This window comes from Drosophila nasuta, chromosome 3 (assembly GCF_023558535.2).
Source record: "Drosophila nasuta strain 15112-1781.00 chromosome 3, ASM2355853v1, whole genome shotgun sequence".
Taxonomy (NCBI): Eukaryota; Metazoa; Arthropoda; class Insecta; order Diptera; family Drosophilidae; genus Drosophila; species Drosophila nasuta.
This window is the reverse complement of record NC_083457.1, coordinates 45,414,928-45,435,079: the sequence shown is the minus strand read 5'-3', so window position 1 is coordinate 45,435,079 and position 20,152 is coordinate 45,414,928. Positions and strand designations below refer to the sequence as shown.

At 36.1% G+C, this 20,152-nt stretch overlaps 2 protein-coding genes across 3 annotated transcripts in view; both read left to right on the top strand.

Annotated features, from left to right (window-relative positions):
- The window catches only part of LOC132792290 (RYamide receptor), a 31,799-nt gene extending 26,151 nt beyond the window's left edge, over positions 1-5,648 (top strand). For both annotated transcript variants that reach the window (XM_060801583.1, XM_060801584.1), the window contains 5 exons: positions 364-512; positions 596-717; positions 1,771-1,997; positions 2,065-2,256; positions 4,412-5,648. In XM_060801583.1, the coding sequence (XP_060657566.1) occupies positions 364-512; positions 596-717; positions 1,771-1,997; positions 2,065-2,256; positions 4,412-5,107 (1,386 nt within the window). In that variant the 3' untranslated portion in view covers positions 5,108-5,648. The remainder of the gene's footprint in view (positions 1-363; positions 513-595; positions 718-1,770; positions 1,998-2,064; positions 2,257-4,411) is intronic.
- A 2,124-nt stretch (positions 5,649-7,772) lies between these two features.
- On the top strand, positions 7,773-19,713 carry LOC132791747 (fatty acyl-CoA reductase wat). Its single transcript, XM_060800797.1, has 11 exons — positions 7,773-7,840; positions 9,002-9,381; positions 10,269-10,397; positions 12,611-12,730; positions 13,875-13,973; positions 14,172-14,328; positions 15,950-16,139; positions 17,390-17,533; positions 18,010-18,129; positions 19,138-19,401; positions 19,532-19,713. The coding sequence occupies exons 1-11, from the start codon at positions 7,816-7,818 to the stop codon at positions 19,641-19,643; spliced, it is 1,740 nt and encodes a 579-aa protein (XP_060656780.1). The 5' UTR covers positions 7,773-7,815; the 3' UTR covers positions 19,644-19,713.
- The last annotated feature ends 439 nt before the right edge of the window (positions 19,714-20,152 follow it).

The window sequence follows — 20,152 nt, the reverse complement described above, 5'->3', positions numbered from 1 at the left end:
CACTTTGGACTGCACACACAAATCACAGCCTGATGGCAGGACACACGACACAGGACACTCGCACACTCACACTTTCGGCTATAGTTTTGCCAATTTATGCTCGACAAATGCCTGGGGAGCAACCGAGCGTAGATTGTGTCCTGCCTGCAGGTCCTGCGGCCTAGCTGCGTTATTGTAGTCGCTGTTAATGATATTTGTGCTGCGGTCGTGTCCTTGTACCCTTCTGCGACAGCTGCTCTCGCCGTGGGCGTTTTAATAGGGGGATAACTACTCGGTGTGTGTGTGTGTGTGTGTGTGTGTGTATCACGACGAGTGCCATTTAATGCACTCAGATTTAATATTTTTCTTTTTGCCTATTTCCAGTTTCAGGCCGCGCTGCTGCAACGCTGGAATTTGCCATATTTCATGTGCGGCTTCTGTCCCTTTGTGCAGGCACTGAGCGTGAATGTCTCCGTGTTTACGTTAACTGCAATTGCCATAGATCGACATCGAGCCATAATTAATCCATTGAGGTAAAGCCAGCACACAGTTGATGACTCAATAACGACTTTGTCTCATTAAAATGGGATTATTTTTACCACACACATACACACAGAGCACGTCCCACCAAGTTCGTATCGAAGTTCATAATTGCTGGCATTTGGCTTCTGGCGCTCCTCTTTGCCGCCCCCTTTCCCATCGCCTTTCGGGTGAAGGAAATAACCGACCGTTTTCGAGGTAAGTGTGCACTGAGAGAAACTTGAGTAAGGCAGACAAGTTTGTCATAAGTATTATTTCAAAATGTTTACCAACAAAAAAATGCCAAACAGAGAAACGGAACATTAGAGCTCCAGATAACCAAAACCAATAAGAAACTTAAAAAATAATTCTAAAAATATTTTACAATTCAATCAATATATTTCTTGTTAATTTAAAATTTAATTTTTTCTTATGTTTTGTAATTTTCTATGTGTAGAAAGGATGCTTGCTTAAAGACTTATTTAAAAATATTTAATAATAATCAAAAACTTAATTAAATTGTCTATATTTTAAAGTCATTTGACTTTTTTCTATTCTTCTAAATTTAGTGACTTTTATAGATTTTTTATAAATTATTGAAATAGCTAAAAGATTATATAGATTGTTCTTTAGCTATTAAACCACATTACCCAAAAAATTAATTGAAAAGCCTTCAAAGCCATTCAATAGCTTAATGAACTTTTCATTGATTACTTAATTTCCTGGCTCACTTATTAAGCAAAGTGAAATCAAATTAGTGAAGTAAAATTTCCACTTGGACAATCAGAAAATGAAATAATTTGTCCTTTAAAGTTTTACTATAGGAAGTATATAAAAGTATAAACAAATAAATATAAAAAATATATACAAAATATATTAATTTTATTTATTTTACAAAAGTCTGTTGTAGTGATTTCTTTTTGCTTAAAACGTTGAAATTAGATTTAAATACGCTTATACGCTTATACTTATTAGAAGAACCGAAAATAATTATCAATTACTTAATTAATTTGTCTGCATCATACGTTTATCAATTATTTTTCTGTTTGCGAATTACCATTAAGAAAAGTGAAGTAAAAAGACAGCTTTTCGCTTATTTCCCTGTTCACCAATTACCATTAACTAAAGTGAAGTCAAAAGGTAGCAATAAAAGGCATTTTCTCTTCGACAATTCGAAAATCATTTAATTTCTCAAAGTGTTCCCCAAAGTTGACTGTCTAAACTCACCCATGACCCCCATTAAAATGTTGTTGTTTCTTTTCCTGTCGACAGAGAACGATGTGTACTTCAATTTGACTCGACCTTTTTGCATGAACAAAAACCTAACGGACGAGCAACTGAAGGTGTATCGATATGCTCTGGTCTTTGTGCAGTATCTGGTGCCATTTTGTGTGATTAGCTTCGTCTACATACAAATGGCTGTCAGATTGTGGGGCACTCGAGCACCGGGCAATGCGCAGGATTCGCGCGACATCACGCTGCTCAAGAATAAGAAAAAGGTAAGAGGCGTAAGATGATTGCTATTTGTATATTATTATTAACTTGTTTATTGCATTTCATTGCCAGGTCATTAAGATGCTAATTATCGTTGTGGTCATCTTTGGGCTGTGCTGGTTGCCGCTGCAGCTCTATAATATTCTGCACGTGACGATTCCCGAAATCAATGACTATCATTTTATCAGCATCGTTTGGTTCTGCTCCGATTGGTTGGCGATGAGCAACAGCTGCTATAATCCGTTCATCTATGGCATCTACAACGTGAGTACGACAATGAATTTTGCCATTGATTCGACTCACTCAAGAGTTAAGTGCTACAGTGGAGATTCGCTTTAAACGAAAAAAAAACATAAAACAATTCCCTCGACACGTGTTTCAAAATTCAATTTCCTTTATTCGATTATGTGACAGACGAATGCACATTGTCAATTATCAATTCATCAAATCACAAAACAATTTCCGCTCATTATTATAAATAGCTAAATCTACTTTTACCACTCCATCTAATCGCGAGCCGCGCACTCAAGTTAATTAAAAGCACGCTCCACTGTTGCCAATAATAAACACCTACAGCAATCCTGTCAAACACATAAAACCCATCCAGAGCCCATCATTCCCATCCCAAACATAAAACGAGAATCCACAAATCGCAGGGCATAAATGCGCAAATATTGTGAGTCTCACTCTCGAAATCGATAAAAACGACATGGAAAAACAGAAGACACAAAAGCACGTAAACTTTTTTTCGCCCCTTCCACCCACAAATGCAGACAAAAGAATCTTGTCTCTCGCCTTGGCTGTTCACGTGTGGGTGGCTGTATATATTTTGAGACAAAAAGTTTGCCGACAAATATTTTGGTTTACGGCCTCCCAAAAACTGGATGTGGAGGCAATCGAGAAGAAGGCCAGAGAAGAAGCCCTTGACACTGTTGTTGGCAATTAGGAAGTTTTCGGGATAAGGGGAAACCTGGGAGTTCGAATTGATAGACCCAAGTGACAGATGGCACAATAAGTAGTAAAATCACATGGCTCAACATTCATTAGTAACTTTTCTTGGCCTGGCATTATTTTTGTTTTCGGTTTTGATCGAAGTCTATTCATCGCAGAGGTTAGCATCACTAATAAGAGTGTATTAACTTATTCAAAAGGTTGGCAACTAGTTCAGCAACTAGGGTAAATATTCTGCCAAAACAAAGTATGGCAACTAGTTTAGGCAGCTATAGTAAATATTTTCTGAGAAAAATAGCAAACTAAAAGAATTCTTAGAAGCAACTATTGCATGGCTAAAAGTATTTAGCCACTCACAATAATTTGAGGGGAAAACAACAGTTTTGTACTTGGGTGCGGCAACGAAACTAATTGGAATCTAGATAGAGTAGACAAGCTCTCACTTCTTATTGATACTTTTCTAGAAAGTGTAGTGCTTATCCTACATAATTGGGCAAATTAAAATAAAATACAGAAATAATTTAGATTTTTAATTGTGTGATGTATTTTACGTAGAATTTTGTTCGGTTTACACTCTGCATCTTTTTTGTGTACAAGAAAAATTTACATCATATGTATTGCAAATTGTATTTTATCAAGAATTTGATTCAAGAAAATTACCATTTAAAATCCACAGAATAATTGAACCATATTTTGCTTAGGATTATTTGGCCTTGAGGCATAACTTTTAAATAAATAAAATAGGTTATTCCAACTAAATTTATCCTAATATAAATAGAAAAAAGGGTTTCGAAGTAAGTAAGGTTAAGCTTATGAAATGCGTAAGCTAGGAGGAAATCAAGAATTCATTTGCTATAAAAAGATTTTTAATAATGTTCAATGATTGGGTTTCACATATTTTGTGTGTAGTGCATGAATACATTTTTCTGACTACAAAGATGATTTTGAATTGATGAAAGGTATAAAAACTATTAACATGAAAATTTGTGAATTTAAACCTATAAATTTTTCAAGAGTTCTTGTTCGACAAATGTTGTAAATTTCTTAGTCAAATTCTTAATTTTACGGCTTATAAAATTAATGACCATTCATTTGCCTTTCAGAGCATTATTCATTGTATTCGTTTTGTTATTAAATTTAAAATTTCTCATGTGTTTTTGATAGACAAACATTGTTTATTTCTTTCTAAATCTACCCAATCACAAATTACATAAAAAGAGCATTCAATTGCCTTGAATTGCAGAAAGTATTCGCAATATTTACATGCTTTTTGGCATCTTCTCCCCTCAGGCACATTCTTAGTCATCAAGATTGTGGTTCGAGTATTTTCATTAGACATCAGCGCAGAATACAACTTTCGAGAGTTTGATTGACATTTTGCGTATTTGTTTTGTTTACGAGCCGAGCACATTGCGTATTTGTTTTCTGCTACTTATACTTTTATATTGTTTTCTCTGTGTTTTTGCAGGAGAAGTTCAAGCGAGAATTTAACAAACGATTTGCGGCTTGCTTCTGCAAATTCCAGACAAGTCTCGAGCAACACGAACGAACCTTTTCGATGCACACGCGCGCCAGCTCCATACGCTCCACCTATGCGAACTCATCGATGCGCATACGCAGCAATTTCTTTGGCGGTCGCAGCAGCAGCAGCAACGGTGGAGGAGGCAAGGCAGCAATAGCTGGTGTCCATATGAATCGCAATGGTTACCATGCCAATGGCAATGGACATGGACATGCTAATAATGACAATAGCAATGGCAATGGGAATGGATTGGCCAACAGTGGCTATAATAATAATGGACAGCATCAGACTGTCGTGACGTTCGCTGGCTCAACAATGCCGCCATGGCGACGCAACAACTTCAAGCCCCTGCATCCCGATGTGGTTGAATGCGAGGATGATATGACACTGATGGAATTGCCCTCCACCAGCGAGGAGTTGCCCTCAAGCATTGCCGGAGCGGGAGTGCAACTAGCACTACTCAAAGCGGAATCACGCGAGAGTTCCGGTTGCATTTGTGAACAGGAATTCGGCAGTCGAACGGAATGCGATGGAACCTGCATACTCAGCGAGGTGTCCCGGGTGCAGCAGCCGATGTTGGCGCGGCATGGAGCGAACTGTGCTTGCAAATCGGAAGTGGAAACTTTGTGGCAGCCACTGTAAGGTTAAGTGATGGGAGTTTTTTGTGGGCTTTCAGTCTGTGATTTCGTAATAATGAATTGTGATTACAAATACAATGAGGAAGTTGAATGAGGAATACAAATATGGATGCGTTTGCTAAATGATCGTTATAAGCTGGAAACTTGCGAATCCCTGTACAGTATTATGAACAAAAAAAAAAATAAATAAAAATAAATGTATTCAACTTTTGCATGTCGAATTATATTCTAGCTTTAAAACACACAAAAATCAATTTTCCAAAACATAAATTCTAGTATTACGAACTAATGTGTATCTATTTATGTATGTATGATAAAGTGTCGAAATCGAATTAAAAATTCCGCAGCATTTGCTAAATAAACAAACATCGATGTATTTTTATTTACATACACTTCTCCCCCGCCCCAAGTAAATTTCTCACCTCTCTTTGCTTTAATTAATAGGCACATGAAATCAATTAAATAGCATTAAAACGTAAATTATGAAATTAGTTTTTAAACAACAATGAAAACCTATTTATAAATAAAAAGATACATATACATGTAAATTGTGTGTAAAAAGGCTAATTAATGTAATTGAATTGTAATGGAAGCATAAACATTTCGCGTCATTAAACAAATCAAACAACTATCATAACCAGAGTGTTTAAAATGTTATGGGTTGCACAGGAAAAATAAAACGTGCTAACATCAAGAAAAATTGTCGAAACATGCTGAAATAATGCCAAAATGTAGCTCAGTAGATAAATTCTTAAATGAATATCTACAATCCACATTAATTTTTATTTTAATATCAAAATTAAAACCATATGGAAGATTTCCAAATCAAGCTTAAATAAAAATTGATAGTTCATGGTTTAAAAAACCAATTTTAAAATTCTTGAATTTGGGAATTAAAAACAAGAATTATTTATTTTCAATACGATGATTGAAGAATGAAATATTCTTTCTCCATTTTAGATTTTTTTTTAATATTAAAAATTTCAGAAATGTTTTTAATATCGAAATATTCTTTTAAGAACTCTTTTCAAACCTTTTAATATTGAAAATTTATAAAAAAAAAATTGTATATCGAAAAAATTGCAAAATATTTTCTTTATTTGTATTTAAAAACAAACAGTTTTCTCTCTGTGTACGCGTTATAATCATAAATCATAGCTCAAATAGTACTAGATATTTAATTAACCGTAATTTCCACTTGATTTGCGCTTAAAATTTAACTGTCAAATAAAAGCTTTAAACTTCCCTGACAGTTGATTTATAGCAAGTCTTTGAACTTGACAAGCAAGCAAAGAGCTTTGCTATAAGAAAGTGAATTGTCTCAAGTTGAACGAGCTTTCTACGCTGCGAACTTAGTGTAGACCGAAACCGGAAACGGAGCGAAGCTCAAGATTAAGTTTGCCAAAGCTTTGCACTTGCTTGAAAACGAACAAAAGAAATACATTAAAAGCTTTGTCGTTCACAGGGTGTTCCTGGCACTTTTTTGAGCAGACGATAGGAGTTTGAGTTGAAATACGGTACGATACTTTATAAATATAGTTTATTTAACGACTAAATGAGTGGTTAAGATTGTGTATTTGAGTTATTCTTAGTTTTAGTTGAAGTTATGTTGAATCTGGAATTTAAAAAAAAATCATGCTCGCTTTAAAGTCGGCGTGTGTTATGATTAAACTAAGCTAATAGCAGGACAAGCAAAGCGGCACATCCTGGATGACAAACACTAACAAAATATGACAACAGCAACAAGGATATTCGTGGCAACAACAGTGTCACGCAATAGACGGCATATGTGCGGCTGTAGTTGCTTTCTTTTCTTTTTATGCCACATGCAATCAAACAACATATGCTGCACTCTGGCCAACACACATACACCGACACACACCGACACATACGCGCAGAGTAACTCACACGCACACAGAGGCTGTTAGATACACAGTGCAAAACACGCAATGAACTGACTGAGTGGACATGCACATGAACATGGGACATGTTGGCCATGGCAGACACACACACACACACATACACACAGACACATCGACAGACAGCCGGCCACCCTTAATATAGCGTCAGGAATATTTTCAGATAACTGGACACTTGGTTGCATGTCCTGGCAGCACACACACACACACATAAGGCGCATTGGCTGTTGATAATTGAATAATTAACAATGTTTAAAACGGCTGGCGAGAGGCGTCTAACGATGGGGGAAAAGTGTGACAGAGACAGCGAGTGAATGAGTGAAAGAGATAGCCAGATAGAGAGGGGCTGACACTGCCAATCAGTGTGCGTATGTGTGTGTGTGTGTGCGTGTGTGTGAGTGCAGCAGGTCAGCAGGTCAAATGCAACCGCAATGTCAGCGAGAGACCTCAACAGGCCGCACAGCCATTTAGTTGAATAACTCGCCAAGTACACCACTTACACACACACACAGATACGCAGACAGGACACTCACTAACACAAACACACTCAAGCACACAGCCATGTGTATATGATATAATTGGGTTAGCATTTCCTTTAAATAATTGACATTTCGGTGGGAAAATCTTTATAACCCATGGACTGTCAGTTATTGATTGACATCGTTGGATATCGCCCGTATATTATTTTTAACAATTAGAGAGACAAAAAAAAAACAACGCTATTCAAAAGCACTTTCAATGTTCGTCTGGCTTTTCTGTTGTGCGGTTCGTTTCTATACAATTCTAGTGCAAAATGCATGAAACAAACGACAATAAAGGTGTGTACACAAGAGATTAAATATCAAAGATATATTTGCATATTTGCAAATCGATAAAATGTGAATTTGCTGGTTAAATTAAAGGCAGTTGAAGCTTGTTGGCAATATGTGTGTAAAGAAATGCTTTTCAATGTCAAAGTGAAACTGTTTATTGTTAAAAAAAGTAATAGAAAAGAAGTTAGTTAAAATTTTTAAAGGAAAATCGCTGCATAAATAATTTTTTGCTTTAAAAAATAAAATAATATGAGACAACAATTAATCAATTTCTTTTCATAGGAATAATAAATTTGAAAAAAAAAAACCGAATGATTTTACTTTGAGATACATATATGCAAAAGCATTTTTATGACTTATTTGGTATGTAAATAGAGTATCATGGAATTTTATTTTTTTTAAGCTGAAAAACATAGTTTCCCCATTGTTCTTTGTTTAAACCTATAATTTTTAAAAGCAAAACACTTGAAATATTTATAAACTTATATTTTGTATAACATTCCAAATTTCTCATTCGCCACTTTAAGATTAGTTATAGGGTTAAGTTAGTTATAGGTTTATAGCTCTTGCTAAATGAATGACGCTTCCTAAAATGAAATAATTGATATGGCTTATATTTCAAACTTTGTTAGGATTTAGTAACTTTAACACATCATCAAATTATGCAGTTGACAGTACAGTGTATTTATTAATACAGTGAATTTAAATAGATTTTTACAAAACTCTGATTATGCAGAGGGATTTTTTAATCTACAAAATTCATCCTGGTTTAACTTAAATTAACTTTTTCAAAATTTAGTTCATACAGCAGGATTTCTCAATCTAAACTGACTTCTGCAAAATGCAGTTAACCAAGATTGTGTGCTTTTGAAGTGCTTGCTTCAGGATGTAAGCAGCAACACAAAGTGTTTGACTGTTTGATGAGTTGCAGCTCAAACTTCTCTATCAGCCATATTCGCAACTCGACAAATTTAGCTAGATTTTGATACACATCGCATATTGGTTTAAAGTTTCGATATGCAAACTCACTTGGGCAAACTTTTAAAGTTGTTGCGTATACGTATAATAACCTTTTCCGCTCTCTTCGCTTTCTCTTTGCTGCAAATCGTGTTGAACATATTGGAAATGACGGCCGGCCCCCCATCAAACATATATCGCACGAGACAGGAGCGCGCAAGGCTTTCTCATCGACGAGCTCGTCGCGTCGCAGCAGCGGCAACGGCAGCGCAGAAGGCAGCGCTTGTGGCAGCAACACGGAGCTCTTCGAGGCAACCACAATGAGCAATGAAGCAGCAGCAGCGGCAACAAATGGCAATGCTGAGGTCGCTGATGTTGCTGCTGGGAGTTGTTGCACGGCGAGTTGCATGCCTGTTACGGATTTCTATAGTAATGCCACGGTGCTCATTACTGGCGGCACGGGTTTTGTGGGCAAAGTGCTAACCGAGAAATTGTTGCGGGCCTTTGGTTTGCGTAAAATTTACATGCTGATACGCAGCAAGGACAACATGAGCGTGCAGCAGCGATTGCAAGGATTCTTCAATGAGTCGGTAAGTCAATAGCAACTGGGGAAATGAGTTGCTGCCGGCTGTCGTCGGTCTGCTTGTCAACTGTTCAACTGCCAAGAGAGAGAAAGAGAGAGAAAGCACACTGTCGCACAGTTTGCCTGTCAATCGTCTTCTGGCGGCACTGCACAATGCAAACTCAACGGTAGCTCTTGGCGTTGTTGTGAAATACTCACTAACAATTAAAAGACTGCAGCGGGTATGCTAAGGCAGAAAAACACAAAAAAGGGAGACAATGAAGAATACATTTTTGAAATACGAGGTAGAAAATAAACACTTAAATCAAGTTAAAAAATCGACATTTATATTTGACTTTTCTCTATTTAAAAAAAAAATCTATTTATATATATTCCTATTTTAAAAAAGTTAAATATATTAGAATACATTTTGATTGTTACAATATTCTTTCAGATTGCATCGAAAATTCCTGTTTTAAAATGTTTTCATTCATATCAACATTAGAAGGCCAACTTTAAAATGTTGACTGAAAATTAAAATTGTGTTTCACGAACTTTTTTTCAACCGAAATCTTATTTCAATAACTTGTTTTTGTAACACAATTTTTATAATAGTTATTAGAGCCTCAGCCTCAAAACGATAATTTAAGAAAAAAGAACATTTTCAAATTGGAATTATCTTTTTTTAGAACTTTTATTTTAGATCCAAGAAGTATTGAATATGAGATTGAAATTGTAGTTTAAAAACGTTAAAGAGGGAATTTTTATTTTAGTATCTTTTTAAGATTGAAATTTTGTTTTCTGATCGAAAAGTCTTTAAGTATTTTACTCGTTGTTTAGCAGATAAAATGGTGATACAAAACCATATCTTTTTTAGAGGGGGATTTTCTCAGTCTAACCTTTTTCTATTCGCAGTTATTCAATACAATACGCGAGGAGAGCCCCGAGTTGTTGGAGAAGGTGCATCCGATACGCGCTGATTACAGTGCCATCGACCTGGACATCGATGCCGCCGACCGTGCAATGCTCTCGTCTGAGGTCCAAGTGAGTATCTTCTACCTCTCCAACTCCATCTCCTTCTGCTTCACACTGTTTCTCTCGTCTGTTCTCAACAGCTGGAGAGGATCTCGTGTATTGCAGTTTGTTGTCTGTTTGTTGGCAATTCAATCAATGGACTTTTGTGTGAAACTTTCCTCTCTCCGTCTCCTTCTTTTAGTGTGTGTGTGTTTGCCTATCTGTTTGAATGACTCGCTCCCCATGTCCTGCTCTGCATTTCTCTGTCTGTCCGTCCGTCCGTCTGTCTGTTTGTGCATTACGTTACGTAGCATCGTGTGGCAAAAGCAGGCGCCATGTTTACGACAACAGCAGCATGCAGTCGCTTTATTTTCTTTTTTATGATTTTTTCTCCAACACTTCACACACAACGAGAACAACAAAAAATCAAAAGCAAAGGCACAAAAATATATATTTTCTACTTTTCAACAAAAATTGAAACCCGGCACGTAGAACTGTGAAAATGTGTACCTACTCCTCTGCAGCATTCTCATGCAGCCTTAACTCCAACTCCAATAGGAGCTTCTTCTGTTGCTCCTACCGCTGGTTATAAAAAACAATATATAAATAAATGAAAATTCCTGTGCATGCTTCAAGTGTTTGGCGTGCGCGAGCCATTGTCCTGCCAGGCGCATCCGTTTGCTGTTTTAGTTTCTTTTCATACCCTGTATTCCTGCATTCAAAAACGCCGCAGGAAGAGCATGATGCCATAATGGCTATGCACCCAACAGACAGCAAAAAAAAATTCAATCGATATTAATACGTTAAATGTTTTCAAGTTTGTCTACTGAATGAAGGTGTATCTATTACCTTGAAAAACACACTAAAGGGAACCTAAGCATGAAAAGAATATTAACAATAAAAATTAATGTTGCTATGAATAAAAAGTTTTTCTTTGGAGCTTTAAGTTCTGATGAAATAAATAAAATCAAGTTTTTTTGTTTGCTATATGATTTTAAATACACAAAATTTAAAATTCATTTTTCTATCATTTTGCTCGTTCTATCAGCAGCCATCTTTAAGAATTCAAAACATATTTGATATCGTTATTAAATTGAGATTTACTTCAATTTAACTTTAACTTTAGATTCTTTAAAATATAACTTATTTATATCTTACTTTAATCAATTTTATCTACTATTATGTATAATACACCGAAATATAAAAAAAAAAACGAAAATACAAATGAAAACTCTTTTCAATGCAAAGCTGTTGTTTTTTTCATTAACTGCAGCATTAACTGAGAATTAAAAAAGTATTTGTATTAAAATTCTTTTCTTTGCAAAGTTGTTACTGCTATAGCTATCCTTAAAGTTTAATTATATATTTCACAATATATCAATATCATAAATAAAATGTTTTTATCTTTACATTTATCCCCAAATACATGTCTGTAATAAGTGAAAATTTTAGAAGAATCCACAATTATATAGAATACTTTAAAAAAGAAAATATTACTCAAATATTAAAACTGTAATTTCTTTCGAATACCAATTAGTTAGTTCTTTCATTAAACTTGCTTTGAAATTTCAAAATTTTTATATTAAAATTCCTTTTTATGCAAAGAAGTTGGTTAGAAGTTAGTTCTAACTAGTTGTATAATTCATTTTACAAAACGAATAATTTAAAATATCCCGCTGCTTGTAGAGTATCCTTAAGTCGGGTTGCAATATTCTCAATTGTTTTCTTTGTGTGCTTTATTTATTTATTTTTGTTTTTTATGTGTGTGTGTGTTTTTGCAAAACATTTTGCATACAAGTCAGTCACTTGCATGTGGTGCAGTCGGCAGGATTCACAGCGCTTAGTCCTTGCACAGTTTTAAAACTAAAATTGCTTTGTTGTCGATGTTCAATGCAGCAGTTGCATGTGTAGCCATGTCCTGCAGCCTCCCTATCCCCTCCTCATCCTCCACTTCCCGCATATCCGCGTGTCTCCTGCCTGACTTTGAGGTTATCAGCGAACGCAGCAGGACGAGGCGACACCAAATGCATCCTGCAATCGCTTCTGTCCTGTTTTGCATGCACTTCTCGTGCATTTTGCATGTGCTTTTGTTGTTAAGCTGCATGCTGCAAGTTATTGTTGTTGTTAGTGCTGTCGCTACTCGTGCTTTGTTGCATTGGTATTTTTTTTGTTTTCTATTTTCAATTTTAATATGCATTACATTTTCAACATTTTCGTTTTTTTTTTCTTCTTTTTCTGGTTAGATTGTCTTCAACGTTGTCGCTTCGGTAAAATTCAATGAGAAGCTAAGCGATGCTATTGACATTAATGTCCTCGGCACCAAGAAGATACTCGATTTGGCCATGCAAATGAAGCAGTTAAAGGTAAGTAATATTCAACTGCAACTATAAAAGCGCACAACTGCAAAACAATTCAAGACTCTTATCGCAACAAAGGTGTGAAACGCTATAAAGTTACTAAAGTAGTCTGAAAGGTAAACGAATTCCCTATATTCTTAGTGTATAAGGATATTTGGCAAAGAGAACAAGACATCTCTTGCAGTTCAGTTAAAAAACTTGGAAGTTATGAGAGAAAAAATATATTTTATATTTAATAACGTTATTCCACTAATATTTGATACTTTTCAGTGGTATACGTATATTCAGTATATTCGTATCCTAACAGCTTCAGTTGAGAATCTTGTATTTTTTCTTTCGTATGGTATATTGTTAAACTAACTAAGTTAGTATAGAATTTTTACTTTTTGGTGTAATTTAAAATCAATTCAGCATAATTCTTTGGTATATCTTTATACTACCTAATTTAGTATATAGTATAGTATATAATTTAGTATATACTTGATGTACAATTTTGGTATATCATTATACTAACTTATTCACTATATAAATTCCACTGTTCTACCGTTTGGTATTATTTAGTATATATTTGATTTAGTATTTTGGTATATTTGATTAATGGTCAATAGACTTTGTATATAAAGTTCACGTATATATAATTGCTTTATTAAAAACATAAACTGTTAAGCTTTAAAATATATTGATGTATAATACTGAACCATCTGAAATCATTATTACAACCACAATTGGTGTGAAATCTGATCGTTAGACCTTTTTCTGTTGAATTCCAAAAGAGCTTTTAATGGTTATAGCATTAACAGATTGTGGTTGAGGTGCGGTTTAAAAAATATGGATCTTTTGTTGTGGAATCGAGTTAAATATTCGCATATCGGTTTTAAGTAACCAAAATACATAATTCCCATGTCTGCATGGCAAAATATTTGTGTATGAATTTTAATATTTACAGCACTTTGCGTGTGAATGTGTATGTGAGTATGTGTGTGTGCGTGTGTGTTATGCGTAAGAGAGTGTGCGTGCTTGTTTATTTTTTTTGTATCGTAATGCTTTTTCTGTTGTTGCATATTTTAACGGCCGCGGCATGCAAACAATTTCAACACAATTCAATCAACATTCGACATGATGCCACGCCCATTGCGCCTCCGTCCCGCAGTCATTCGTACACATTTCGACACTGTACTGCAACTGCAATCGCAAATTCATCAAGGAGCAGGTGTACGAGAATGAAATTGGCTACGAAAAAATCATGCAGGTTGGTTGAACGAGCAAACTCAATGCTTGGGTATTTAAGAGGGGGGAAACAAACAGTACTCATGAATATTATTATTATTTTATGTGCATACGCAATGACTGCATATGGCAGCCTGATCTGATTGGCTTAACAATTTATTTAAATTAAAATCTGACATACACAAAAGGTACAAAATATATAGTTTATTTCTTCACACAGATTTATCGCACCTTTGACGATGAGACGCTGGAAAAGCTGCGTCCCTGCCTCATTGGCCAAATGCCCAACACCTACACCATGACAAAGAAGTGTGCCGAGAATCTGGTCAATCATCGTGCTTTTCACTTGCCCGCTGGCATCTTTCGACCGCCCATTGGTAAGATTAGTGCACAAAATCCTTGTGGGCGATGGTTGCGGAGAGAAATTGCAACTGTGATTTTCCTGTGGTCTTAAAGTTGACTTCACAAACTAATTGTCAGATAATTAGACCCCAAAATGCCCCAGGGTAGCTCGTGAGATTGCAAGCGTAAAAAAACGAAAATGCGAAAAAGAAAAGAAATTTGAAATTCACAGCTGCCTGGACTTGCTCACCAGCCCCAAAGGATCAGTGAAGCAGCAGCAACAGCAGCTAGAAAAAGGAATATTTAAAATTTGTGGAAAACAGAAAAACAACGTTGCATTTCCCCATAGTGTCTGGGGACCAAAGTCGAAGAGTCGAGTGTTCCAAGCTTTGCTCAGATAAATGCATGTGCAAAAAACTTTTTTTGGTGTGCAACTGCGATGGCAGCAGCCAAAACGCAACGTAACGTTACGTTACTAAAAAGAAGCAGGAATAGATTTATTGCAAGTGCTGTTGATTGTATACTCTTTCAAAGGAAGAATAGAACTTTAATTTGGCATCATTAGAGAAATCAAATAAGACGAATTCTTGTTTTGACAAATATCCTATAAACTATAAACTTCCATACATCCCAGAGGGTGAATGATAACAGTCTGAAATTTGTACACATCATACATAGCTTAAGAAATTTGATCTCTTAGTGCATGAAATAATTTTCTCAAAATATTCATAACTTTCAATTATGAAGAGACTTAACGCTTAAGCAAGTCACAAACCGTAGCATGTTCATTAATTGATATTCAACATGGACACGAACCATTTGCATTTTGCAAACACATTGAACTAGTGCATTGATAAACCGATAGATGGCGCATGAACGACAGAGAAAACTCTCTCAATGCGCTTTATTTTATTATTTGCTTGTATGAAAAATATAAAATTTAATTGAATATACTGAAGTGGGAGGCTGCAACTTTTCTTAGTTGAGAGATTAAGTTAAAAAATGCTCACTTTTATATCAACTACAACTCATCAGACTGATTTAGGCTAGGAATATTTCTACAAGGCTTTGCATATTTCATGACGAAGCGTTAATGCCTTTTGCAAAGTGCATAACAAAGCGCAGCTAAAAGTCAGAGCATGCCTGACTTGCTCAGACCCAGAGAAGCGGCGACTCTCGATTGCCGCCGACACACGGACTCACGGACTCCGGCAGCTGGCCGACTGCTGCTTGAGCTTCGTAACAAAGCGCAAACAAATTTTCATTTATTTTAACACAAAAATGCCAAAGCATCCGTAGCATATCCTGCTGCTGCTGCTGCACATCCCAAGCCCCCAACAACAGCAACAAATGAAATAAAATGGAGCAGCAAAAAAACAAAAAGAGAGAGAAACGAAAATTCAAGTGCAAAACTTGCAATTGGGAGTCAGGCATATCAGTTAGCAGTCGAAAGAGGAGGAGGAGGAGGATAGGAGTAAGAGGAAGAAGCCATTGGACCATTATCGCTTTTGGCGTTGTCTAAAATCAACAACGGACTCGAGTCTCCATACTCCATGCTCTCTCACTCTCTCTCTCTCTTTCTTGTTCTCTGTGTATTTCTCTTTGGCTGTGGCCAGCGAGCACACAAAGCAGCCATTAATTCTTATTTATTTGCAGTAATGTCAACGTACAAGGATCCATTTCCCGGCTGGACTGATAATTTGTACGGGCCATCAGGTTTATGCACTTGGTCGGCCCGGGGACTCGTACGTTGCATTTACGGCACCGCCAACTGCAAGGCGAACATGGTGCCCGCCGATTATGTGGTGAATGCAATGATAGCATCCGCCTGGGATATCGCTCGAAGGTTAGTCGATGCTTAGCAACTGAGCAACTGCACAACACACAAAGTAGTCACAGTAGTGGGGGAAAGTATTTTGTTAAAGACCTTTCAGCTAAACATATAAAAGAAATCAACTTCCCCAACTGAGTTCCACACTAATTAATGCAGGGTAATTTTTCATTTTCTATCATTTTGTTTTATTATTGTCTCATAAGTATTGTTAATTCCGATAGCTAAAAAATTCTTTTGAATTTAAGCCTTGTTGTTCCCACATCTTTTCAACTAAACTCCTTTTAGTATATGGTGAATTGGAGATAGTATATAACAAGATTAAATTATTTTTTTAAACTATGTAGGAATTACTCTTCCATCTTTTTAGAGCTGCTGTGAATTTAACTAATAACATTGTTTTATTTGGTGAATGGCAAATTCAAACATTTATCTGATATATTTTCATCAATTAGCTGCCTAAATTATTTAATAGAATTTCTCTAACAGAACTTTTTATACGTTGGATTGTATTATTATAATACATAACTTAGTAAATAAACTAAAAAATATTCAAACTACATGAGGAAAATTATGGAATAAAATAACATTAAAGCATTTATTCCATGCTCGAATAGTTGCAGATTTATTTGTTAATTTAGCACATATTTTGCATTAAAATTAAAAGTATTTAAAGTTTGTATTACATTGTGCTTCATTTATGCATTCAGCTTTTAGATTTATATCAGAAGTTTGCATTTACGTAGTATTTTATTTTATATCTATTTGTGTATGCATTTATGCAACATATGCATAAGAGAAACTGCTCTTATTTAAGTAAAAAATCTTGTCTACAATGAATAGTAAATTAATAATCTTTATCATGTACGCATTTGCAACTAATAGTATTTAATATTCACATATTTTATGTTAAGTTATGTGTTTGCATTATGCTACCAGTTCTTAGATTTATAACAGAATATGTTTTGAGTTTCCTAACTAATATCTTTTATACAGTGAATATTAAATTAAAGCTTATATTGAATTTTTACCCCTGATACATCTAATAGTATTTCATACTATGCAATCAGCTTTCGTCTGAATTTAAGTCACATGCATTTTTTGAATCAATTTTCTTATATAGATATAGATGTATATCCTCTCGTATTTAATATTCTCATATTTTATATTAAATCGTATTTGCTTTCATGCAACAAAACTCTGACCTAGATTGAGTTACAGCCTAAAGCAGTTGAGCTCATCGCATTAAAATAATGCCTTTGCAGATTCGAACAGCGTGAGAAACAACTGGATGGCAAATCGGAGCTGCCCGTCTACAATTACGTCTCCGATGTGAACAACATAACCTGGGGCCAGTACATGCACCTGTCTCGTCAAGGATTTCACGAGCCATTCGACAAGGCGCTTTGGTGTGTATACATAGATATAGAATATTCTTTGTTGAATTTTTCAATTTTTGTGGCAAAGTTATCCGCATGAAGCTTGGCCATATTGCATGCATGTCTAATCCGAAATGCTTAAATATTGCTGGTGTATTTTGCTCTCATTGTGTATTTCTGTGCGGCGGCGATTCGAATGTTTGGCAAAAATTTATCTACACTCTGCTAATACCTTGAAACAATGGAACTACGGCGCACATGTCACACCAAAACCAAACAAAAAACGAACGGGAAAAAACGAATTGAACGAATCGAATTCAATACATGCGACGGCGGGGATAACAAAAACCCCAAAAACCCCAAACGGGAAAAATGGCAACTAAACCAAATCGAATGGCTGTTGAATCGCCGACAACTCCTACAACTCCTGCAACTTGCAACCTGAAACCTGCAACATTCGCCATCGATATGGACAACGAACCCATTGGACCACATTATTGTCACAGGTGCTTCTCGTACGTTATAATACCATCGAAGCCTCTGCATTGTGCAATTGCATTTTTCTTGCACAATATCCCAGCTTATATTTTAGATTTAATTGCCATGGCCACCGGACAAAAGCGCATGTAAGTACACACAGAGACAGCGAACAGTAGCGAGCAGCGATTGAGGGGAGAAAGAGAGAGAGAGAGAGAGAGCAATAAGAGAAGAGAAAGTAAGAGAGAGGGGGAAAGGAGGGAATCAGTGTGGCAGATAGATATCGATAGAGTCACACCCATTGCAGATTGTGCTGTGTGTATATAAGTTAGTTGCAGCTATTGTGGGTTTCGGGTTTGTGCTACATTGAACGGATTTTAAACGCTACATTGAAAGGCAATTGAATGCTCCTGACATTAGAGCAGATTGTGCAGGATATATTGCCTAAGAGATGCACTTTGGTTGTCTGCAATGCGATGAGAAGAGTAGAGACAAACCGAAGTGGATAATAAATAAGAAGATGAGCATAGAAACTACTTTAGAGATTGACAATCTGATATACTTTGTTCTCTATGGTATATTTTTGAATGTAGTAGTATATTAATATGCCAAATATAACATTCGATATATTTCAGTAAATTAATTTGGTCGGTATTTTTTAAATATTTATAATAATTGTTTACATGGCAATTCTCTATAGTATAATAATGTAGCTATCCCTTCAAATCGTATTTGAATTTGTTGTATATCTAAATATCGTATATTATAGTATATAATATGACATATTATCAACATAAGTAGAGCATTGCGTATTCGCTTCTAGGCCATCAACTGACCACACTTGCTACTCTCGTCGTGAGCGTACTACATGTCGCATGCGTTATATTTAACAAATTGCAATTAGAGCGCATTACCAGAGCTATTTGGCATTTATTTATGAACCAGTTGAACTGGTTGATGCTCCTTCAGTTGCTGCTGTTGCTCCTGCTTCTCGTTCTCCTGTTGCTTTCTACCCAATTAGCAGTGGTAATCAATACTGAATGATTGCTACTTCTGTCTGCTGCTGTCCTGTCCTGTCCTGTTGTTGTTCACCTGTTCTCCTGTTCTCCTGTTCTCTTTCTCTGTCTCTGTGGACTGTTCATTTGTGCGGTCGTTAGGTACGTGAAGGCATATCGTAAAATCTCGCGCATAATCAATATGATGTCCTGGTTTGGCCTCAAGGAGTGGAAGTTTGCGCATCGCAACATTGACGAATTGAACGAACTGCTGCCAGCTGGGGAGCGTGAGAAGCTGCAGTTTAACATAGCAACGATTAATTGGAGCGAATATTTTCGTTCGTATCTGAGCGGCATCAGGCGCTACTTCTTTAAGGATAACGCTAACGATAATAAATTACAACAGCGCAAAACTATTTATCGCAGGTGAGCGAAAGCGAAGCGAAAGCAAAAGAAGAAGCGAATGAGTGTGCACTAAGTACTTTTTAATTACACTTTGTTTGGTCTTACTTCCATCTCATCTCGTCTTTTCTCTTCTCTTCTCTCTTCCTTACAGGATGCTGCTGCTGCATACGCTGCTGAAGACGACATTTGGTCTTTCATTAATTATGTGCATACTGCGCTTTTATCTGCGCATTTTCAAAATTATGCCAAGGATTGCGCTCTAAGTCCTGCGATCTGCGTCGACTGAGCTCTCCTGCTGTTGCTGTTCTTAGCCCACTGTCATTATAAATTATAATCAAGTGCCGTAACCTTTTAATAAACTCGATGCCAAGCGATTTCTTAAAAAGGCATTTCAACTTTGTCTCGCATTACTCATACGCAACGTGGCCGCAACAAGAACTTTTTTCGCCTTTCGCCTCGCTGTCTGACATGTGTGTTGACTGAGAGTTGGCCACAAGAAGAGTGGAGAAGAGAAGAGAGGGAAGATGTCAGGTAAAAAAAGTTGTCTACCGGTGAACTTTGTATTTTTATATTTTGTCGCGCTGTCTTGAAATATGATGCAATTTCTGGCGCGATAAAGTTGCAAGGACTAAAACGTCATAACACACACATACACATACACTCATACTTACACACTTTGAACAGATTGTAAGTGTTGACTTTGAGAGAGGATCTCACAAAATATATAGGGATTGCAGTTAGCTAAAGTTTGTGCTGCTCTACAAGCAAACAA